General features: G+C 35.7%; 1 protein-coding gene across 1 annotated transcript; it reads right to left on the reverse strand.

Moving 5' to 3' along the window:
• Positions 1–1,934: 1,934 nt before the first annotated feature.
• Positions 1,935–6,113, reverse strand: LOC107872926 (monooxygenase 2). The gene is made up of 6 exons (XM_016719597.2): positions 5,811–6,113; positions 4,867–5,013; positions 3,960–4,025; positions 3,708–3,870; positions 3,198–3,426; positions 1,935–2,576 (listed from the first exon to the last, which is right to left on the reverse strand). Exons 1-6 carry the CDS (start codon positions 6,038–6,040, stop codon positions 2,029–2,031), a joined length of 1,383 nt encoding a protein of 460 aa, XP_016575083.2. The 5' UTR covers positions 6,041–6,113; the 3' UTR covers positions 1,935–2,028.
• Positions 6,114–26,081: the final 19,968 nt, after the last annotated feature.

Here is a 26,081-nt window from a genome sequence, read left to right on the forward strand (position 1 = left end):
AAATTACATATGACTTATACAAAATCAATAATTGATTTGTATGAAGCATGATATTTAATTTTATACGACGGACAATGACATATTTGATATACAATATTTATTTACATCATTTGAATATATATAAATTTATTTGAGCATCATTGCTACTTTTAATTATTTTATTCTTTTTATACATAATTTTATTCATTGACTTAAGACACATGTGCAAAGCACGTATTCTAAACTAGTTTGTACAAAACCCTTTCTTATGAAAAATAAATAATTAAAGATTAATACTAAGAAATAAGAAAAAAGTGACGAATTATTCATGCAATAGAAAAAGTTCTCCACGATCAAAACATATTTTTTTCTTGAACTACTTTAAATAAAAGAACATATAAAATGTTAATTTTGTTAAGGCTATTTTAATTTATAAAAATTAATTATATAAAAGATAGTCAAATTAAAATTTTTTGGTCCTGTGAGTAGCAAATGAAAAAAATTAAGCTTTTTGGTCTTGTACTTCATAAAACATGAAATACAAATAATTTAATAAATAAAATAATTAAAGGATATTTGACGTTTATCTTTTGCAATTGACTTGATTAAATAATGTATAAGTATGAGAAACAAAACATTATAATGGAAGATTCTAAAAATGATTTATCGATTAGTTAAAAATATGGGAATTTGAATATTTCAATTGATTAACTATCTAAACTCCACTTTGTTGGTAAATATTTAATTTTTTTGCTTTGTAATCTCCTCCCTAATTCACCTTGCCCCACTTTCAATTATTTTTATTTTTTTAAAAAATAGTTAATTAAATAATTGAAATTACAAAAAAAAAAAAAAAAACTTAATAATAGCTTCTCATACTATGACACATGCACCAAGTACAAAGGTCCATATAGCAAGAAAGAAGATAAAGTAACTTCATCTATATTAACCAAATATCACAATATTACAGGATTAAGAAATTAATTAAATTATAAAAGATAAAATCATGACATAAAAGTAATTAATTGAAAATATTAAAATTAAGTTGGAAACTTTTATGAGGACTACTGAAATCCTTGGATTGTCTCTTATATATAATAGTAAAGTAATATAGATTGACAAAAAAATGCACCAAACAGAGTATTAATGATACATAATAATAATGCATGTATTATTTTGATTAACACACTCTACCAAATGACCCTAAATGACTACACAAAATGTATACACTTAAATGATATTCTCAAATCATAACTAATAGAATTAATTTGATAAAATAAATTTCTAATAAATATTTTCTTAGTAAGAGTGACAAGTCAATACGGACTAACTAGTTTGAAATGGAGAGATTACTATTTATACTAAAATTAATTAGAAGTTTAAAAATTAATTAGAAGTGCATTTGACTAAAATATTATTCAAATTAGAAGTACTAAATTTGCACACTCTCTATCCTCTGCTGACAAGATATGAATTCGGAGAAATGAATTGGAATAAGTTCATCTTGATATTTTCTTCATTTTAAACGGCTCACCTACTTCTCACGAGTCAATTCTTTTCAGCTAGTTTATGCTTTAAAGATTTAGATAGCATGCATCATTAGTGCCAAAGTTTTGTACACATAAAGGAGTAAAACCAGCCAAAGTGTTCAGCTAAGAGATTATTTTGAATCAACCCTCGAACAGAAAGAACTAATGTATCATTTTTTTCTGAAAACAATTAGCTAAAATTTCATCCACCCATAACTTCGAGAAAAGAGAATCTAAGTAGCTCAATTAATTGACTATCTGGGTGAAAGTTCACAAGATAGTTCGATTTACCACCTTGTGATCCCCTCCCACATTTCCAATTTCCCTATCCCGATGTGCTAATAATAAGAAAAATTTGAAACAGGCATGAGTGTCAGAGTGGCTGAAATTAAAGTTAGATATAAGATGTTATTGACACTGCAAATCTGAGAAGGAACTCCGGTGTAGTATGTACTATAACAAAGAGCAATATTTATACCTTTGATGTACACCTCAATTAAGTGTTATATACATCAGCAATTTATTGTCCAATATCAACTGAACTAAGATTTTCTAAGTTTCTTATGGAGGGGTCAAATTCAAAATTAGTATGCTCCAGAACTGGTCCAAGCCTAACCAGCTTAGGTACAATAATGTTATCCCTAAGGGCACATATCACTGGGTTATCCCATTGCAATAGCGCACCCACAAGATATGCACGTACTGTTAATGGAAATATACGGGGCCATCTTTCACTTCCATATGCTTTGAACGCTTCCTCGACTGAAGTACGTTTTGACTTGATTGCTTCTGCAAGCTTTTTTGTCAAAACTATTGAATCTTCCAGTGCACAACAAGCACCTTGACCAAGATTTGGTGTCATTGGGTGCCATGCGTCGCCAACCAGCACAATACTGCCAGTAGAGGCTGGAGGGCTTATTGAGGGCCAAAGCCATCTATCTACCAAGCTGGTTCTTATGATTGTGTCATCTGGTGTAAGATTAATGAGGTTTATTAGGTCTCTTGGCCAATTTTTGACAAGTTGTTCCGCCTGCTGTCTCAAAATAGATGGATCTGTTATCTTTGGACCTGTCAACAGACATTCATAACAGTTAAAAAATGATGTAACAGAAAAACATAAGAGACTTTTTTGCTTGATGTCTTCCAATCTTATTTAGAGGGTAGCATTATAAGTCCAACTACAGAGAGTTGCATGGCAGGAACAGAAGTTTTCAGCTAATGAGTTCCATTTTACCAGTGCCGACACATGCCATTTGCTGTCAAATAGCATGCCCTCATGAAAGAAAACAGACACTATCATTTGCACACGGGCGTTCATTCCTGCCTTCAATTTGCTAAGCGCACTGGATATATCAAGTTCTAATTCTGCTTGTGTGAGTTTTTTCATATTCTGGTACAAGAAGAAAGTTGCGGTAGGTTGACAACAAACATAAAATTATCCAATTTTATGAATCGTCACAATACATGACATGGACGGTGACAATCATATGGCCAAACTCAAAATTGTTTTTTTGTTCGACGAATCAGGTTTCTTATATTTACACTTAAGAGAGGATATATCTGTACAAACTCACCTTCTATGTAGGGGTATAGAGACAAGACAAGTGGTTGATAGAAATGCATTCTTGCATCTGTCATCAATACTAAAGAGAAAGACAGAGACCAGAAAACTGTTTATGAAACACAAACCTGGTGACGAGCTATTGTAGCAGATAAACCAATAGACTTTGGTTTCAGATACAGGAACATATCCAGCGCGCACTCCTTTTCCATAGATGTAGTTTACTTTTGGTTCAAATGGCTGTCCTTTAGGGAAATATGCTAGGCCTCGAAATGCACAATGTCCTACATAGTTAGGCTCTGGAAACCCCATCAACTTGGCCACTGGCGATCGAATCCCATCACAAGCAATCAATATCTGTACAGAGATGGAGTTCAAGAAGCAGGGGCAAGCTTGAGAAATAAGTCCACTTGGTAACATTGAGTAAATTTTACAGCTACAAAATGAGAATCATCAAAATTAGTAGAACAAGAAATTAAATAAAGAAAAAAGCAATTTACAGTTTTCTTTGTCCTGTTGAATCAGAAAACAATGTTTTTGGCAATACTAGTATTATTACATTATTACTAACTAAAGTGAGAACAAGAACCACGGAAATCCTGCAAACAGACAATTCAAGTGCACATCCAACTAAATACCTTCGTAGATATGCGAATACCATCTTCAAGTTCCAACAAGGTTTCACCATTTTCACTTCTTTCAACGTTTGCCAGCTTTGAGGAAAACGAAATAGCATCTGGTGGTAGCCTACTGGCAAGTGTTTCCAGTAGTACTCTCCTCTCCACAGCACGGACTTCTTGACTACTCCATTTTCATGGGATCAATTAGAGAAAAGGATAAGAATTTATGATAAATTACCATTAAGCACAACAATGCGAGGAGGCTATTACCTTTCATCCTCATCTTTGAACCTGAAAGAGCGCAATTCTCTTCCATCTTCTGATTTTATCGCCATCCTGCACATTCCAGGATATTCTTAAAATATAAACCAGTGATTTTTAGATACAAATAGAAAGCAGAAGCTTGGAGAAGCATATGTGCATGGTTTTGAGATAACTAAATTACAAACCACTCCTACAAATTTGAACCACTAATATCTAGACAGATACTCCTTAAAATTTAAAGGGGAGCCTTGGCATAACTAGTAAAGTAGCTGCATGTGACCTCATGGGTTTGAGCTGTGGAAAAGCCTTTAGCTGAAATGCAAGGTAAGGTTGCAGACAATATATTCTTGTGGTCCGGCTCTTTAATATCTGGGCAGATACCCAAGGAAAGCATTAACCAAGAGAAGCATCTTCTGCATGATATCACTATCAGCATCCACAAACCTCCAGAAGCACACTAATGAATGAAGAAAGAGAAGACAACAAAGAGGTTCTTCAATGTAGTACACTAAAAGACCTCTCAGTAATCTTGCCAGTATCTGTCTAAGTATGCATAATTATGTAATCTGATATGTTCCACTAGAATGCATTATTTCCCTGCACTGTGTTATCTGCAAATTCTAAAAAGTAATCACTCGTCACTCGTGAGGTTAAGCTTTGGTTGTATACACTATAGATATAAAGATCTCTGTTAGTGTAGTATGCCAAATTGGAAAATTACCAAATACTAGAACAAGTAATACACCAGGGTAATAACTTGATATTATAAGTTCCTCAGTGCTATCTTTTCTTCTTTGTTTTTTAGTTGCAAGTCAAAATGTGTACTTACTATCTGTTCTCTAAGCTCCATAGGAACAACCAATATATAGTTAGATATTTAAGCAGAGCAAGGAGTACATGTGAAACAGCATACCCTTGAATTTCAAGAAACTGACTCCTGAGATCATTGCCAACTCCAATAGCATCCAACGCCTTCCATCCATTTTTGAAAAGTGTTAGCGAGGTGCCTCCAGTTCTCAGTGACTCACCCTGCTCAAGCACCAATGTTCTAATACCCAGCCTAAATCACATTCATCAAACTTTTCAATTTTGCAAAACCAAAATCGAAAAATTATTGTACCAGTAATAGAACAAATTGGATATAGCAAATTCAAAGACAACAACACAATAACAACCTAGTGAAATCCCACAAGTTAAGTCTGAGAAGGGTAGTGTGTATGCATATTTTACCCTTACCTTTGTGGGGATGTAGAGAAGCTGAGTAGATCTAATTAACCACTTTTGTAACTAAGACTAATAATGGTTGATTAATTGGTTGTAATTACAGTTACCATGTGGAGGCGCACTAGGGCATGGCCTAATGGTCAATGAAGTGGATTGAACATCATGAGGTCTTGAGTTTATGTACCAGTAGAGACAAAAACGCTAGGTGATTTCTTCTCATATGTTCTAGTCTTGGTGGACAGCGCAATCTGGTACCTATTGTTGGTGGAAGGTGTCATAATCCCGTGGAATTAGGTTGAAGTGTGCGCAAGCTGGGCCTGACACCACGTTATAATAACAAGATACCAAGTGTATTCTCACAAAGTGGAGTTCGGGGAGGGTAGAGTGTGCACAAACATTACCTCTACCTGATATGTAACATAAAGAGGCTATTTCTGATAAACCCTCAGTTCAAGACAAAAATAGTCAAGAAAAAAACGTAATGAAAGTACAAAAGATAACAAGAAAGTACAAGAGATAATAGGTAGTAACAAAACAACAAATAATAGCGACAATAGTACAACAAAATACTAAGTAATAATATTACAATTGGTTCCTGTTAATAAAAAAAAATGCAGAGGTAGTGAAATGAACCTCTGAAGTGAAACAGCAGTAGCAAGGCCAGCAATTCCAGCCCCGACAATAACAATATCTTCTTTTCTATCATCAGCTTGACCATTTACAATGGATAAAGAAAAGGGTCTAGCTCTAACTCTAGTTTCAGCTGGTAACCATCGTAGTTGGGGTATTGATGATGGTCTTTTTCTCAAGTAAAGTGATGGGTCAGAAGAAAAAAGAGAAATGTGAGAAGGGGATAAAGCCATGAATATTAGTTTGTTTGATTGTAGAAAGAAAACGTGAAGACAGGAGGAGAAAATCAAGTGGGTATTCCATGACAATATGAGTGGTCGACATTTAACAACAACAACAAATTCAGTGTATTCCCACCTAGTGGGATCTGGGGGTAAGATGTACGCAGTTCATACCTCTACCTGTAAAGAAGTAGAAAGGCTGTTTCCGATAGACCCCCGGCTCAAGGCACGAGATATCACACAAACACATAGTAGAGCACAGAAGCAGATTACATAACATAAATACGTCATCCATAAGTAATATAAAACAGAGGAAAGCAGAGAAAAGCACACAGGTTCGTAATAAAACATGAAACACGGACCACGGAATCATAACAGGAATAAAACCCCCACCAAGTAATTCCCTACACTAGCGACCCAAACTGACCCTAGTCCTCTGCCCTAATTCGCGTCCTCCAGACCTTCCTATCTAGGGTCATATCGGTGAGCTGTAACTGCTCCATGTCCTGCCTAATCACCTCACCCCAATACTTCTTCGGCCTACCCCTACCCCGCCTAAAACCATCCAACGCTAGCCTCTCACACCTACGGACCGGGACATCCATGCCCCTCCTCTTCACGTGTCCGAACCATCTCAATCGGACTTCCCGCATCTTGCACTCCACTGAAGTCACACCAACCTTCTCCCGGATAGTCTCATTCCGAACTCTATCCCCTCTAATCAGCCCACACATCCAGCACAACATCCGCATTTCTGCCACCTTCATTTTTTGGATGTGGGAGTTCTTAACTGGTCAACACTCCGCTCCATACAACAAGGTCGGACGGACTACCACCCTGTAGAATTTGCCTTTAAGCTTGGGCGGCACCTTCTTATCACACAGTACCCCCGACGCGAGCTTCCACTTCATCCACCCCGCCCCAATACGGTGCGAGACATCCTCGTTAATCTCACCGTTACTCTGGATCACGGACCCAAGATACTTGAAATTATCCCTCTTACAAACCTCCTGTGCTTCCAGCTTCACTACTACCTCATTCTCCCGCCTCACGTCATTAAACTTGCATTCCACATACTCTGTCTTGCTTCTGCTCACCCTGAACCCTTTAGACTCAAGGGTTTGCCTCCACATCTCTAATTTGTCATTCACACCCCTTCGAGTCTCATCTATCAGAACTACATCGTCTGCAAAAAGCATACACCACGGCACCTCCCCTTGAATACGCCGCGTCAATACATCTATCACCAATGCAAACAAAAAGGGACTAAGAGTAGATCCCTAGTGCAGTCCTGTCAGGACAGTGAAATGCTCTGAGTCTCCTCCCGTCGTCCTCACCTGGATTTTCGCTCCATCATACATATCCTTAATTGCTCAGGTATATGCCAGCGGTACTTCACTCACCTCCAAGCATCTCCAAAGCACCTCCCTGGGGACTTTGTCGTAAACCTTCTCCAGGTCGATAAACACCATGTGCAGATCCTTCTTCCTTTCCCTATACTATTCCACCAACCTCCATACCAGGTGGATTGCCTTCGTCGTCGAGTGGCCGGGCATAAATCCGAATTGGTTTTCCGAAATAGACACTATCCGTCTCAGCCTCACCTCGACCACTCTCTCCCAGATCTTCATAGAGTGACTCAATAACTTAATCCCCCTATAGCTATTGCAACTCTGAATGTCCCCCTTATTCTTATAGAGAGGGATCATGGTACTCCACCTCCAAACCTCGGGCATCTTTGCCGTGTCAAAATCCTCCCTTTAAATACTAAGCGTCAAGATTTTCTCACCTCAGCCCCACCCTCATTATACTGAACCGTTTTCCAGTATCCATAAAGCGGAAATACATATGATATATGTAGTCTTACCTTAATTGTTTGTAATTGATAGGAAGTTAGTTGCTTAGTTTTTTTGTTTGCTTCAGTGAAGTTTAAGCATTGTGGACTCAATATTTCTACGGAAAAGTTTGCCAGTATGCCATGGTTTCCGGCAACGGCCTCTTTTATTTTATTTTTAGCAAATGGCGTCGTGTCAGTGAGACAATCGGAGGAACGATCTGATAAGTAAAATTTAAGCATTATCATCATTACTACTAAAAATGAGATGGAAGACGCTATGCAGTTTGGACATGTCAATCACAATTTGAAATCATAATCTAAAATAAAATGATTTGAATTTGATTTATTTGAACATGTAATTTGAATTTTGTTTACCTTGCGAATGACGAATTGAATTGGCATATCTGAGATGAGGTTTTAGGGTATATGTTATTTGTTGATGATATGGTTCTAATCGACCAGACTCGTAATAGAGTTAACGATAAGCTTGAGGTTTATCGACAAACTTTGGAGTTTAAAGAGTTCATGTTGAGCAAGACCGAGACACAATATTTGAAGTGCAAGTTCAATAATGTACGTTATCAAAATGATGTGGAGGTGAGGCTTGATTCCCAAGTTATTTAGAGTAATGGGAAAACGACGAAGATGTCACACATTGCATTAGTGTAGGATGGATGAAATGAAGGCTCGCAACGAAAGTCTATGTGATAAGAATGGTCATCAAAACTTCAAGGCAAGCTCTACATAGTGGTCGTTAGACCGGCTATGTTGTATGAAGTGGAATGTTAGACTAGTCAATAACTCTCACATTCAAAAGTTAAAAGTTGTGTAAATGAGGATGCTAAGGTGAATGTGTGGTCACACTAGGATAGATAAAATTAGAAATGAGGATATCTGAAATAAGGTAGAAGTGGCCTCATTGAAGGATAAAATGTGAGGAAATGAGACTTAGATGATTTAGATGTGTGAATAGGAGATACACGGATGCATCAATATAGAGTTGGAAGAGGTTGACTAAGGATGGTTACAAGAAAGACAAAGTAGATCGGAAAAGTATTGGAGAGAACTGATTAAAAAGGACTTGACGCAACTCCAGCTTACCAAGCTTAGATAGGAGATTATGGAGAACATACATTAGGGTGGAGAGTGTGTTAATGTAGAAAGCTTACATCATTATCTAACATGTTAGTCCTGTTAGTTATATTAAAAAAATAGTTAAGTTAGTTATACACTGTTAACAATGCATAGTTGGTTGTGATTTGTTGAGTCACTTAGTTAAAAGTTATAACCTGCTGGAACTTCTTTGATTAGTATATATACTTTTCTAATGTATTGTAATTCAATTATTCCATTCACTACTCAATAACAAGATTACTTTTCTCTTTCATATTCTTCCCCGTCTCCTTCTGCATTCTCTCTAATTGTATAACCATGGAGTTAACTTGCTTGATCCTCAATTAATTTATGGTATTAGAGCTATGAACTCGTAGTTACTCATAGTTTCTTTCTGTACTTGAATCATTCGAGATTTCAAGTTTCTTGTGGTAGATTTCTTTATGATTTTGTGGTTTCATAAAGTCTCTTCTCTTCTTATTTCTGAGTTCTGAAATTATTTACGTTCAGGAATATTCATTCTGTTTTCATAATTGCTTCCGCTAAATATGAATGTTATGGGTTCTTCGACAAGAACAATTGATGTGAATGGGCATGGCACTAGTAATGATGTTTTTCAAGATAATGGATTAAATGATGGAAATGATTCAACAAGCCACAAATCAAAGTCAAGCTGCAAATGTTGATCATAATCATCCTCTATATCTTTCTCCTTTTTATGTTAGTGGAATTCAGATCATCTCATTCCAACCGACAAGTATTGGAAATTTCTTTATCTGATTTAGGTCTTTGTGGATTGCTTTTTTAGGAAGAAACAAGCTTGGCTTGGTTGATGGTTCTTGAGATAAGAATTTTTGTATAAGTATTTGTGGAATCACTGAAAAAGAGTCAATGCAATTGTTCTATCTTGGTTGTTGAACTTTGTAGCTAAGACTCTTCTTGGTAGTGTGATGTATGCATCTACTACACAAATGGTTTGGCAGAATTTATTGGAAGGATTCAATAAGGTTGATTGTTCAAGAACATACAATTTGCACAAAGAAATTGCTACAACTACTCAAGGTACTTTTTCTATTTCAGTTCATTTCTCAAAACTGAAAAATCTCTTGGAAGCGTTTGACACCTTAGTTCCAACTCCAACTTGTGATTGTGAAAAATCCAAGAATTTTGTTGTTCACTTGCAAAAACTAAAACTATTTCAGTTTTTGAGGAGACTGAATGACTCTTATTGTTAATTACTAATGATGAGTCCATTACCCTCTTTGGTTCAGACATATGCTGTGATAGTCAGCAATGAAGGACAAAAATCTATTGCTTCCACAACTGGTGTTCTTAGTGCTAATCCTAGTGCTACTATGGGCAATTTGAATATGGTTGTGTACTCTAGATCAAGTATTGGTAGTAACAATACTCAGAGATTCAAGAAGGGGTTTATTAACTGTAATTTGATTTGTGATTTCTGTAAATGCAAAGGGCATTATAAGGAGCAATGCTATAAGTTGATTGGTTATCCTACTGATTTAAAGTCCAAAAAGAGTTACAAGGCAATGGAGTTGCATATAATGTAGTTGGTGATACCAAGTAAGAAGATAGTTATAAGGCTGTGAAGTGTGATGCTGAGAGTAAGTTTGGTTATGGTCAAGAAAGAATGATTCCAACAATGAGCTATTCTCCAGTTGTTGGTTCTCAGAATGTTGTTGGTGAGGGGTCAAGGAGTCATATTCGTGATGCTCAAGAAAGCACTTACTTCTCGAAATATCAATATAAACAGATCATCAAATTGCTCAATAAAAAGAATGTTGGTTCTTCTGCATTTTGTGGCTGCTGCTGCAGCAGGTAAAACAACACCAAGAGAGGACAGACATATGAGTATGTTAGTATCTAACAGTCATGAGTGGATTATTGACACTGGTGCTACTAATCATATGGCTTCGACTTTAGAGTTGCTAAACAAAAACTCTATAGCTAAGATTGATAATCCAAAAAGGTCTTCTTACCTACTGGTGATGTAGCATTACTCACACAAACAAACACTAGCTCAATATCTTAGAAAGCTAGTATTTGTGATGTATATTATGTGCCTCAATTTAGTTACAAACTCTTATCTATTTCAAAACTAACATGAGAGTTGCAGTGTTTTTTTCTTCTTCTTACTTTTGTCTTTTTTAGGATCTATTCACTGGGGTGGGGGGTGGGGGGGGAGTATATTGGTAAAAAGTGGATGGTCTTTATCTTCAGCTCAATCATCATGATTCATATGGAAGGAATCTCAACTTAGTTGTTCAGAATTCTCAAGAAAACTATAACGCGGATATTTCTCTCTAGCATGTTAGTCTATGACATATTTCATCTATAGTTTCACATAGGCCGTTTCCATTTACTTTATGACATATTAAGCAAGGCTTAGACAAGTATAGTGTATGTCCTTGTGCAAAGCAAACTAGAATGCATTTTTCTTCAAGTACGATACAAAGTATGGCTTGTCCTGAATTGATACATGTAGACCTTTGGAACCTTATAAAAAACCTATTTTTGATGGAAATAAAATATTTTTAACTATAGTAGAAGACTATTCAAGGTTTACATGGATATATCTATTGAAACATAAGTCAGATGTGTATGTATGTCTTAAGTGTTTCTTTACCTCTACCAAGTATCAGTTTAGCAAAGTTATCAAGATAACCAGGCCTGATAATGGAATAGAATTTCTAAATTATGTATGTGATACTATGTCCAAACAGTTAGGCATAGTTCATCAAAGTAGTTGTGTCTATACATTTTAGCAGAATGGTGTAGCTGAGAGAAAGCATAGACATATTTTAGAGGTCACCAAAGTTTCGAGAATACAAGCTCATACACCTATTGGGTTTTGGGGACATTGTGTTCTTGCTGTAGTTTATCTAATTAACAGATTGCCTACTACTATCGCTAACAATGTTGCTCCCTTCTCAAGACTATATAACAAACAACCTAATATAAGTCATTTAAGGGTGTTAGGTTGTTTGTGTTATGCTAAAGACCTAATTCAACGTGATAAAATATTATCTAGAGTAAGACCTGCAGTACATATGAGATATTCCAGTATAAAAAAGGGCTATGTTTTATTAGATATCACTAATAACTTATTTTTTGTTAACAGGAATGTTGTTTTAAAGAGGATGTTTTTCATTCAACAAAGCTGACACCACTTATAGATCAGTTTTCTTAAATACTAATCAAGTCATTCCAGTTGCAGACTCTTGGTTACGTTCTAACGTTGAGTTTACTTGTGCCAATCCTACCAGTATATTTGTGCATACTGCTGACCAGCCTCCTGCTAGAGGTGTAATTCAAGAAGTACCAGTAGAAGATTATATGGTACCTAATGTCATGCATCAGGTGGTAGATGAAGTTCAAGAAGTTAAATGACGAATATAGAGCAATTCATGTGGAAAATCAAGTGGTAGTTCCTAAAAGTAGAAGATCAGTAAAAGATAAGGTCCCACCTATGTGGTTAAAGGATTTTGTGTCACTTAGTATCCAGTATAGTATGCAGTATGGCCTGAATACGTATCTTAGTTATACAGGTTTGAGTAGCAACTATCAAGCCTTCGTTACTGTTTTTTTTTACTCAGTTGAGAGTGGTTGCTACTCAGAAGCAGCTAAAGATGTAAGTGGATTTAGGCTATGAAAGAGGAGATACAAGCTTTGGAGAATAATCACACATGGGATATTGTTGAAATACCTCAAGGGAAAAAGGTAATGGGATGCAGATGGGTATATAATATCAAACACAAGGCCAATGGTGAGGTGTGAAGGTCTAAATCTAGATTGATTGTCAAGGGTAATACTCAAGGAGAAGGTATTAATTACCGAGAGACCTTCTCTGCTGTAGTTAAAATGGTGATTGTTAGAACTTTGTTAAAACTGTTTTATCATTTGCAACAACTTCTACGTGGCATATCCATCAAATGGATGTTTACAATGTCTTTCTTCAAGGTGAATTACATGATGAAATATATATATGGAGATGCCTCAAGGATTTAACAGTCGAGGAGAGACAAAGACAGTATGCAGACTTGCTAAATCCTTATATGGACTAAAACAAGCTCCTAAGGAATAGAACACACAGTTGTCTGCAACTTTAATTAAACTATAATTTCAATAGAGTTAGTATGACCATTCTTGTTCATTAAAAAATATATCAAAGGGATTGTATCTATTTTGGTATATATTGATGATATATTAGTGACTGGTGATAATTTAGAGTTGATTGAAGAGACAAAGACTGCATTAAAACAAGCTTTTGTGATGAAAGATTTGGGTGAACTTAGGTACTTTCTTGGCATTGAATTTGCCAGATCAAAGAAAGTATTCTTTGGAGTTGATATTAGAAACAGGATTAGCACATGCTAAAACATCTTGCAGTCCAATAGATACAAATGAGAAGCTTAATTCAGAGTTATATGACGAACAAGTTCAGAAATTAGAGGAAGATCCTTTAATTGATCAAGCAACATATCAAATATTTATTGGAGAACTGTTATATCTTGCTGTCACAAGACCTGATATATCTTTTGTTATTCAGACTTTGAGTCAATTTCCACAACAGCTTAACATATCACATATGAGATCAACCTTAAAAATTTTTAGGTACATCAAACACCAACTAGGACAAGGTTTGCTATTATCCAACAACAACAACACTCAAGTTACTACCTACTGTGATGCAGACTGGGCAACATATCTATTAACTAGAAGATCAGTTACAGGTTTTATGATTAATATTGGTGATTCATTGGTGTCCTAGAAGTCAAAAAAGCAAACAATAGTATCTAAAAGTTCTACCGAGTCTGAGTATAGAAGTCTTACAAAAAGAAGTAGGGGTTGAAGTTGCTCAGCCTGCAGTCATATATAGTGACAACAAAACAACACTATAGAAAGTTGTTAATCTTGTGTTCCATCAAAGGATAAAGCATATAGAAATTGATTGTCATTTTATAAGGGAAAGAAAGTCAACAAGGACTAATTACAATATGACACATTGCAACTAAGGATCAATCGACTAACATATTTACAAAGGGATTGAACAAAGTGCAGAATAAGTATCTGAAATCTAAGCTAGGAGTTCTTGATATTTTCCTACCTCCTAACTTGAGGGGGAGTGTTAATTTACAAAGTACACAACATTAGCTAAGTTGTTAGTCATGATAGTTATATTCAAAAAAAGTTAGTTATGCACTGTTAACAATGTATAGTTAGTTGTGATTAGTTAAGTCACTTAGTTGGTAGTTATAATCGACCTAGAGCTTCTTTGATTAGTATCTATACACTTATAGTATTTTGTAATTCAATTATTTCATTCACTACTCAATAACAAGATTACATTTCTCTTCCATTTTCTTCTCTATCTCTTCCTGCATTCTCTCTAATTGTGTAATCATGGAGTTAACTTGCGTGATCCTTAATTAGTTCTTTCTATTCATAGGTATAGCCGTGTTAGTGTATGTCGTATTCTTATAGTTCTGACATTTGATATCTATTATATATCGTAATATTTTATTGTTGTTATTGGTTCTTTCTTATAGGTTCTGACTACTTTTTCCATTAATTTTTATGGATTCTCCACTTTTGAAAATAGTCTCTCTACCTCTACGAGATAGGGTTAGGGTTTACGCACACTCTATCCATCCTAGACCTACCGATGGAATTTTGTTTGATATGTTGTTGTGTATATTTTGTTTAAACGAGATACATGGTTTTGTATCACAATCTCACTTATGAATCTGTTTTGTTACAATCTTTAGTATCTGTATTATATAAAAGTGTGAAAGGCCTTAGAAATATTGTTTGAACTTTTTGCCCTTCATTAAAAGTCTTTGTTTTAGATAAAATCACTTTTTCACTATTTTTTTAATATTTAAGAGTTGAAATTAATTAAATATTTACAGTAAAACCTTTTTCTTATTAGAAGTCATCAGAATTAATGACAATTAATACCTTTTTCATTAATTTAAGAATTCTAAATCAACTAAAGTTGATTTTAAGAAGATTTGAAATCTAGAAATACATATGAAAGCATTAGAATAAGAAAAATATAAGAAGTATTAAATTTTTAAAAGTTTTAAGTAAGTAATCAAAGAGTTTCTAAAAATTTAATTTTAAAAATAAAGAAAGATTTTAAATATAGTGAAAAAAATAATAATCATACTACAAATATGGTTCAAATCGATGTGTCTCTCTTAGCCTCTAGCAACCAGAAAAAGAGATACAACATGACAAACGAAAAGTAATGATCCATTAACCACTTGAAACTTTCAGCGATAAAATATATATGTGATTAAGGGCGTTCATGGGTCGGTTTGGATCGGTTATTGGTCAAAACCATAACTAAACCGACTTAGTCGGTTTTAAATTTTCTAAAACCAAATCAAACCAAATAAAAAAATAACCATTGGTTTGGTTCTTGTCGGTTTAGTTCGGTTTTTTCAGTTTATAACTTTAGCTAATGATAAAAGTTGAAAATTTAAAAAACAAATCCAATCTAACATATAAAATGTCAACCGAGTGTTGTATCTCAACCTTGAAACTACAATGTCAACTGAGTGTTATACTTCGGCAAAGCCATGACAACACCATATGAATACTTCTAAGAAAATATTTAAAAATAATATTTAACAGAATGATATGATAAACCCCCAAAAGGTGAACACATAAACTTCTTGCTCAACAAGGTTCAAAAAGAAAGTTAAAATTAGTGATTGTCTATGGTCTAATGAATCTCAGCTGTAAATTTCAATATACAACAAGATATTATTTTCACAATTAGTATCATGTGTCATTCAAAATGCAAAATTCACTTAGAATCTTATAAGGTACTGTCAACTGGATGAAGACATATGACTGAATGTGTTACCATTAAAGTTAAATCATGATTAAAATATAAAATGTAACAAATATTTAGATTGTATTTATGAATAATATATAAATAATTATAATATATATATATATATATCGGTTCGATTTGGTTATTTTGTCGGTTATTTTAGAGTAAAATCAAACCGAACCAAATTAGTATCAATTTTTTAAAATTCAAAACCAAACCAAATCAAATCTAACCAAATATCGGTTTTTTTAATCTATTTGGTTTGGATCGCGGTTCGATTTGGTTAAAAATCAAACCGTGAACACCCCTATATATGATTATAATAAAATATATGTTATGTTTACATTATAATATTAAAGTGTGAAAGAACTTTGAGAAGTGATTTGAACTTTTTACACTTTATTAAAGACCTTTGTAATAAATAAAATAGTCTAAGTTTAAATAATCAAAAATTACACATGTGAGATGCATGGAGTTAAACTAGTTATATGAATTAAGGAAGGCATAGGAGCAACAGAGTCTGGAATAGCTCAGTTAGTTAGATCGTGTGGTTGTTAACCACAAGGTCGGAGGTTCAAGCCCTCCTTCTAGCGTCGTCTTTTTTTTAAAAAAAAATTCTATTTGTCATTTTTAAAAAAAAAATATTTTATCAGGGTTGATGTAGGTGACCACAACAACATTTGTCATTTTAAAAAAAAAAATATTTTATCAGGGTTGATGTAGGTGACCACAACAACATTTGTCATTTTAAAAAAAAAAATATTTTATCAGGGTTGATGTAGGTGACCACAACAAAGTAGGGGTTTTGAATTATAAGTGACAAAACCTTTTAAAATAAAGTGGAGGTGACTCAAGTTTTAATATTTGAGTGTAAAATAATTATTTAATTATGGATTAAGAAAATTTAAAAATAGCACACAATTTTTTTAATTTATACTTTGATCCAATGTAAACCCTAATATAACTACAAATAGAGAGAAAAATATGTGTTTCTCTCTCATCGCTTTTACTATTGTTTTCTCTCTCTTCGCTTTTATTGTTATTCATTGTTGTTGTTGTTATTTTCATCATCTTCTTCATTATCATTTCTTCTTGTTCATCATCATCATCTTCTTGTTGTTGTTGTTGTTGTTGTTACCACTACTACTGCTACTTGACTAATTTTTTAGGTCAAATTTTATTCGTATATCACTTGGGTATTACTTCATTAGGTGATTTTGGTAAGTAAAATTATGATTTTTAGTTGAATTTGTCATCTGGGTACATTGCTACTGATATTTTTTCAACAATGGGTAGAACCTAAACATGAATCCAACATATGAGTCATCTGTTGTAACAAGTAAGTAATCTGTTGTAGCAGATGAAATATTTGTTGCAATAGATGACTCATCTATTGGATTTGTATTATAGGTTCTATAGTGTTGTAGCATAAGTCTAATAGATGGGTCATCTATTGCAACAGGTGACTCACCTATTACAACAAGTGACTCATCTGTTGCAATAAATGATTCACTTATTGCAACAGAACCTAAAGCTGATTCCAATAGATGAGTCATTTGTTACAATAGATGAAACACCTATTGTAATAAATAACTCACTTGTTGGGATTCACGTTACAACAGTATAGAACCTAAAACTAACTCCAACAGACAAGTCATCTATTATAATTGATGACTTATTGCAATAGATGACTCATTGGAATCAACTTCAAGCTTTATAATACTGTAACATGAATCCCAATAGGTGTGTCATTTGTTACAATAAGTGAATTATTAGTTGTAATAGATTATCCATCTGTTGCAATAGATGACTCACCTGTTATAACAGATGATTAATCTATTGGGATTCATATTACACTACTATAGAACTTGAAGCTAATTCTAATAGATAAGACATCTGTTGTAATAGGTGAATAATTTATTACAATAGATGAGTAATCTATTACAACAGATAACTTGTCTGTTGGAATCAATTTTAGGTTCTAAAGTACTGTAACATAAATCCTAATAGGTGAGTCATCTGTTGCAATATATCACTTATCTGTTGCAACAGATTACTCACCTATTACAACAGATGACTCATCTATTTGAATTAGCTTCAAATTTTATAGTATTATAATATTCATCCCAATAGATGGGTAATTTATTGCAATAGATGGATAATCTGCTACAACAAATAAGTAACATATTGCAACAAATGAGTAGCCTATTGCAACAGATGACTCATATGTTGAGATTCATGTTACTATTCTGTGAAAAACCTAAAGCTTAACCCAGTAAATGTCTTATCTATTGCAATATTGATAATGATAGTGTAGTGTATATAATTTTTTTGTTATTGTATATACTATACTATCATTATTAACTTTTTTAACAAATGTGTTTAAGTACCATTAATGGAGGGATCAATAACAATAGGGGTGGATTGTCATGGTGAATGGATTGAGATCGATATATTTAGCATTGGAAAGATAGTAAAATGTTAGAGATGAAGCGATGACAGTCCAAAGTGATATTTTGTATGATGATTTTGTGAACTTAATCATCAACTATTATGGACTAAATTATCAACTGAAAGATCTTATGATCGGCTGCATGCGCAACTCTTTTGAAACTCAGAGGGTCCTACCTTTCAAAATAAGTGATAGATTTGGTTGCGTGCTTATCTAAGTAATGCAGCTAGGCCGGTGTTAAGGATGTACGTAGTTGAAAAATTGATAGAGAAAGAGAATCAGAATGTTGAACAAAAATGACAAGAACAACAAAATATATTTGATGATAAATTAGATATTGTGGACATGAATATTCCACATGATGATTAGAGTGGAGATCAAGTAAAGGTGAAGGAGGATAAAACACCTACTCCCATTATTGCGAGCAATACTGTGGGCACTTTTCAGTCAACACAGTCGAGCAATCTTTAAGATGACGAGACTGATTTTTATAAGGGAATGATATTCAGGACTAAGGAAAAACTAGTCTTTTCCTTGTACATTGCTTGTCTGAAAAAAAAAAGATTTTAGATTAAAGAAGGTGATTAATTCACGTAATGTGTATTATTTTAGATTTGCTCATCTGGAGTGCAAGTAGTGGTTGACGACAGTGAAACACTTAAGTTTTGATAGATTTGTCATTAAAGTTTATGAAAAGTATCACACATGTGGTTTGGAGCATATTACGAGCCATAATCCTCATGCCACGACAAAGGTCAACTATAATACCTTAGGTTTTGAACTCTGAAATTTCTCATGTGTTTTTGATCACTATTCAGGGAATAGCTCATGTGACAAGTCATAGGCCCTCTTTATGAGTCATATAATGCCAGTCATAGCTTAACCAGTAAGGTGGTCCAATATTTTTGTCTTGGTCACGACTTGGTCCTCATGAGTTGTAAGGTAAGGTCACGAGTCGTAGGGAAGTATTCATGACCATAACAGGGAGATGGCCTAAGTTTCTACTCTGGGTATGACCAAGTCCTTATGAGTTGTAATATATGGTCATAAGTCATAGGGTGTGACTCGTGACCATAATAGTAAGGGGTCAGGGTTTGGGGCCTCAAGCTATGAGTCTTGGTGATGACTCATGATTAGTGACCACGAGTCGTTACCTAACCCGTAGCGACTTGGTGCAATTTTATGCTCGTTTTCATAAAGGGCATTGTGGTTTTTTCATTCCACCCCATTATTTCCTATGACTTAAAACACCATAAGGGACCCTATAATTTTTTATTACTCAATCATAAGTATCATTCTCTCTTCTCAAACTTTTAAAGCAAGGGAAAGGCTAGGTTTCTAAGGATTAAGCACCTAGGGTTCAAATTGTGGTTTCTTCTCCAAATTTTTTCAGTATCCAGGTATGTATCTCTTCCCAAAATTGATTTTATACAAAGCATATATTTAATTATTATCCATGTGGTTTAATTATTTGGTTTTGAATATGGGTTGAGTGATTTGAAATGGTTACTGTGTAAATTAATTTTCCATGGTTTTGAATTGATCATTCATGGTTTTGAACTAAATATATGCATGGGTGTGAGAATTGGAATGGGGAACATGGGTTTCCCCAATTTTTATGGTTTAATGGTTTAGAATTGGCTTTAACCTCAATACAACTTGTGAAATTGGTTTTGAACATGGAAAAACACATGATTTAACACTTTTGGAACCTTGCATTGTGTAAAAGGTTAATGGAACATGAAATAATTTTAAAAGGCCTTGGTGGCCATGAATTGGTTTTAAAAGGCCTTGTGGTTAGGAAATGTTTTTGAAAGGCCTTGATGGGGATGGATTGGTTTTCAATTGGAAACTTTGGAGTTAATTTAGCTAAATGGTTTTGGAACGGCCTAATGGAATTGGCTTGCAAGCTTAATATTTGGTATGACGATACCAACAGTACATGCCTAATTAAAAAACTCATTGGTTAATGGATTGGAATGTGTAAATGGCTTTCATTTGAGCTTAAAAAGGGTTGTGTAGCTCACTATGGAAGGTGGAGGTCTCGGGGGACTGATACTGTAAACCACGTTTGCCGTCTTAGGGGTCTTGGTGACCGTGTGCATAGTTCACATTTTATAATATATTTTTGGAATGGTTGGGGTCGTGGATTCCCTGGCCCTTCCTCAAATTTCCTCAGTTCATGAGGCTAACACGCACTGGGGCCCTTCCAGCAGGGAAAGCTGGACCCATATAGCCTATGGGTGCCTTTAGGACGATTAGAGCTACGTAGTATAGGTTAATGATTTTAAATCTTGTGCTTAAACCTTGTTTCCTATCCCAACATCTTATATATATATATATACACACACACACACACACAAAATGGGTGCATGTGGCTTTAGTTTGGTTTTGGACATGGCATTATTTTATCTCTACCCTGAGTTACATGCTAGTGCTCACCCCACTAAGTGACCCTGAACGCTGCATCATTTTATAATGTAGGGTCCTAAGGGTCTTTCGGTGTACTTGTGCAGTGTTAGGTGATTCTTGTTCGTCCGCTGGTCAGCTTGAATTGGTGAGCTTCCATTCTCCGAAAGGTCAATCATTTCATAGTATTATTCTCATTTATATCTTAAACTGTCATTTGGATTCCTTTTTGGCTATAGTCAGGGGCATGTCCTGACTTAGGATGATATTTGATTTTTAGAGGCATTTGTGGACATGGTATGAGTGGTTTATTTATTGAATCTTGGTTCATTATTTATCTATTTATCTTTATATTATTGTTGGGTTGCTTTTTCTATTTATCCTTATTGTGTTTTGTTGGCTAGGTCTCAGGCACTCAGTGGGCTTGAGATACCCATCACGACTAGGCTCGGGGTTGGGTCATGATAAGTTTGGTATTAAAGCATAAGTTCAGGGTCTATGGGTACCCACAAAACTATGTCAAGTAGAGTCTCTTTTATAGGTGTGTAGCATGTCACGCTTATAAAAGGGAGGTTATAAGACATTTAAGAATGTTTTCCTTTCTTATGATCTAGTTCGGGTTAAGGATTCTAGTTCTAAGGGTCCCTCTTTGCAATCTGTTCCCGTGTTAAATGAGTTTCCTCAAGTATTTCCGACGATTTTCCCTGTATTCCTCTCGATAGAAAATAGATTTTGGGATTGATCTTCTACTGGATACCCGTCCTGTTTTTATTTTTCTGTATAAAATGGCTTTGGTCGAGCTAAAAGAGCTTAAGGAGCAGTTAAAAGATCTCTTTGATAAGGGCTTTATTCGTCTTAGTGTTTCTCTATGGGGTGCTCATGTCCTCTTCGTGCATAAGAAAGATGGGTCTTTTCGGATGTGCATAGATTATCGACAGTTGCATAAGGTTATAGTGAAGAACAAGTACCCTCTTCCTAGGATTGATGATCTCTTTGACCAGCTTCAGGGTGCTAGATGTTTTTCTAAGATTGATCTTCATTTGGGTTATCATTAATTAAAAACTAGAGAGGCTGATATTCCAAGTGACATGACCCGGCCCATGACCATGTCGTAATGGGCATCTCAAGTCCGACCTAGACCAGAGACAACCCCCGTTACCCAACTCATCCTATAGCTGCCTGTCCTGAGTTGGTTGAATTCTGAACATTTAACAAGATAGCATAAATGTTCTCATTACGACTCTAGGATAGGGTCACAACCGTGGCCGACCTAAGTGATATGATGGAACAGTGAGAAATCCTGTGATGTGGTTTCATTCCACCAGCCTATTCCAATGCCAATGCCGACACCAATACCAATTCCGCCCATACCAACCCCAGAAGTACTACAAAGCCTCTATCCAAAAGAATGAGCAAATCCGGTTGGGATATGCACCAAACCCTGGCCAAAACGAATATCCAAAATAAAAGAAAAGTGGCTAAAGAAATCCATAACATGAAATAATGCCTCTCAAAGTATGGAAGCTCACCGCTTCAGTCCAAATACCGATACCGAATCCGCGTGCTAAACAGGAGGAGTAAAATGGTCGGTTCCTACATAGCGTGGGTATACAACCGCCAGTAGACGGGTTAGCGAGTGATCGCTAGCATGAATCTCGGGATAAGGATAAAATAATATCAGTCATAGAACCAAGTAAAACCATCCATAATGCATACAACCATACATATATAAGTGTCGGGAAAGGGGACCGTGTTTAGCATGCATTTAAAACTTTTACCTAGGCTATGTAGCTTTGCCGTCCTAACCATCCACGGGCCATATGAGTTCAGGGACCGTGCGTGTAGCCGCACGATCAAGGAATATCCCATGGGATGACTAGTATATTCCCCAATATAAAATGTGACACACGCACATGGACATCGAAGACCCCTCATATTGATAAATATGATTTTTCGATTTTGGTCCCCTGGGACCGCCACCTTCCACGGCTTAGCTACACACCCCACCATTAATGCCCAATTAAAACCATGTCCAAACAATCCATTTACCATTTATTAACCAAGGGCAATATTAGTGGTATCGTCATACCACCTTTACTTGCAAGTAATATCCATAGCCAAACCATTTAGGTTAAGGGGACCTTAGGTGCCCTTCCATATGCCATATTAAATCTACTTGGGGACTTCCATGTTCTCCACAAGCATAACCATTTAGCCTTTAGCCTTTCCAAACCATTTAAACCATGCATAAATCTTTTATCCAGTTTAAAACATGCAAAAGTTTCCTTCAAAGAAGTCAATGCAATGAACATATCTTTATAAGCATTTTATCAAACACCTTGGGGGCATAATCTAACAAAAACCAATTCCAAGACCATTAAACCGTTACCACATAATCCTATTGTCTAAAACCACCATTGATGCATATAAAAACATAATTAAAACCATAGGAAATCATAACCAAGCATTTAATATCAAAACCCCTAAATAATAGTTGAAAAACATAATCATGAAATAGTAAAACCATGAAATCAATCATATAAACCATGCCTTTATTTGAAATTACATTGATAGAAGAGAATCATGCCTTATTCCGAAGAATTGAAGGAAAGAAATCACTAAGACAATCCCTAAAGCAATCCGTAAGATGAAACCCTAGCTCTTCCTTGCCCCAAAGCTTTTGAGAGAATTATGGAGTGTTTTGGAATAGTTTCTAATTGTTAATGAATAGAATAATAAGGTAAATAACCTCCTAAGTGTATTAGAAGTTGTGGGTAATAGTTAGGGTAAGTCTGGAAATATCCAGAATACCCCCACTTAAATCCCTTAAAAACCCGTCATAGGGATACGACTGACCCATACGAGTCGTACCTCCTATACGATTGGTATCCACCACTCGTATCCAAGCCTCAACCGTGGATCAAACACTGTCCAATATATGACTCATCCAACTAAGTCGTAACCACAACATACGATCCATACCCATAACTCGTATCCCTGGCAGAATAAAATACCAGGAGGATCAAACACTGCCCATCATAAGAGTCCCTGATACGACTTGTACCAAGCCTTACGACTCATACCCCTAAGTCGTATCCATTCTAGTGACCAAAATCATCCCTCCAACTAACACTGGTCAGCATACTACAGGACCATACCACTCGTACCCCAACATATGGATCGTATGTATGAGTTGTATTGGGTCCGAAGAATGGATTCCAGGAAATTTTCTAAGGGTCAAAACCCAGGATGTTTCAGTCTCCCCCACTAGGAACATTCGTCCCCGAATGATGGAGTAGGTAGCACAAACACTACTTACACCCCTTAGATGTCTCTACTCTTACCTTTAACAAAGATGCAAGGAAATTAAGTAGAGTCAATTGCATTATCAAATTATACATCAAGGAAATATACCTTTCGCATGAATATCCAAAACTGAGAACAAATTCAGATACTTGGACTTCGTGTCCTTTTCCACCTCCCAAGTAGCTTCTTCCACCTTATGTTTCGGTATAATCTTAACTGAAGCCATATCTTTGGTCTGCAACTGACGAACTTGCCGATCCAATATCTCAACCGGGACCTCTTCATAGGACAGGAAATTTGAAATATCCAATCCTTATAAAGGAACAACCGAAGAAGGATCACCAAGACACTTCCTCAACATAGAAACTTGAAAGACCGGATGAACCAAACTTAAGCTAGGTGGCAACTCCAACTCATAAGCAATATTGCTAACTCTCTGTAAAATCACATAAGGACCAATATACCGAGGACTGATTTTTGCTTTTTTGCCAAACCTCACCACTCCCTTTATGGGAGACACCTTGAGGAACTCCCTATACCCGACCTCAAACTCTAAGTCTCTACGCTAAACATCTGCATAGGATTTTTGGCAAATTTTGGCAGCTATAAGCCTATCCCGAATTACCTTGACCTTCTCCATTACCTGATAAACCAAATCCGGACCAAACATATCTATTTCTCCAAGCTCAAACCACCTAATAGAAGATCTACACCTCCTACCATACAATACCTTGAAATGAGCCATACCATTACTCGAATGATAGCTATTGTTGTAAGCAAACTCCACCAAAGGTAAATGCTCAACCCAATTGCCACCATTATCAATCACATAGGTACGAAGCATATCTTCCAATGTCTAAATAGTTCTCTCCGCTTGCCCATCCGACTGTGGATGAAAAGCAATACTCAAACTAGCCTTAGTCCCCAACCCTTATTGAAAAGACTTCCAAAAATAAGACATAAACTTCATACCACAATCAGAGATAATCAAAACAGGTACCCCATGCCACTTCACCATCTCCTGAAGATACGACCGAATATAATCCTCCGCCAAAAAGGTAGTTCACACTGGTATGAAATGCACAGACTTGGTTATCCTATCCATGATGACCCAAATCAAATCGCACTGATTCTGAGACCGAGGAAGACCTGTAACGATGTCCATATTGATCACTTACCATTTTATTCGGGAAAGTCAATCTCTTGATACAACCCACCAGGTCTCATGTGCTCAACCTTAACCTGTTGACATACCATACACATGGCCACGAAACTAGCCATATCCCTCTTCATGCCATTCCACCAGTAGATCTCCTCGAGATCATGATATATCTTAGTTGAGCTGAGATGAACAACATAGTGCGACTCATGCGCCTCAGCCAAAACCCTTTACCACAACCCATCGACATCATGAAAGCATAACCTCTCTTGGTACCGTAAAGTACCATCACCACAGATCTCAAACACCACTACCTTTTTCCCACCAACATCACTTTTGATTTTCATCAAGATGGGATTCAACACTTGTTTCTACTTAATCTCTGCACTAATATACGACTGAACCACTTATTGCACCATCACACTACCATCCTTAGAGTCCAAAAGACGAACCCCAAGATTAGCCAAGTGGTGAATATTCTTCACCAATTTCCACTTGCCTTCCTCCACGTGAGCCAAACTCCCCATAGATAACCTGTTAAGAGCATCAACAACCACATTAGCCTTACTTGGGTGATAGTGAAGACTCATATCATAATCCTTGAGAAGTTCAAGTCACCTATTCTACCTGAGATTAAGCTTTTTCTAAGTGAACACGTACTGAAGACTTTTATGATCAGAAAAGATATCCACATGAACACCATACAAATAATACCACCATATTTTCAAATCAAACATAACCGCCAAAAACTCCAAATTATGAGTAGGATAATTCCTCGCATATACCTTCAACTGCCTGAAAGCATAGGTAATCACCTTTCTATGTTGCATCAAAACCCAAATAAGCTCTACCCGAGATGTATCACAATAAACCACAAACCCATTATTGCCTTCCAACAAGGTCAGGATTAGA

This window comes from Capsicum annuum, chromosome 6, assembly GCF_002878395.1.
Source record: "Capsicum annuum cultivar UCD-10X-F1 chromosome 6, UCD10Xv1.1, whole genome shotgun sequence".
NCBI classification, from domain to species: Eukaryota; Viridiplantae; Streptophyta; class Magnoliopsida; order Solanales; family Solanaceae; genus Capsicum; species Capsicum annuum.

Bases quoted from the DNA above. Each gene is read 5' to 3' on its own strand.
- LOC107872926 (XM_016719597.2), bottom strand. From the start codon at position 6,040: ATGGCTTTATCCCCTTCTCACATTTCTCTTTTTTCTTCTGACCCATCA. The intron at 5,014-5,810 runs GTTCATTTCACT...AATGTGATTTAG, and splicing joins ACTGCTGTTTCACTTCAGAG to GCTGGGTATTAGAACATTGG. The intron at 2,577-3,197 runs GTTTGTGTTTCA...GTCTGTTGACAG, and splicing joins CTACAATAGCTCGTCACCAG to GTCCAAAGATAACAGATCCA.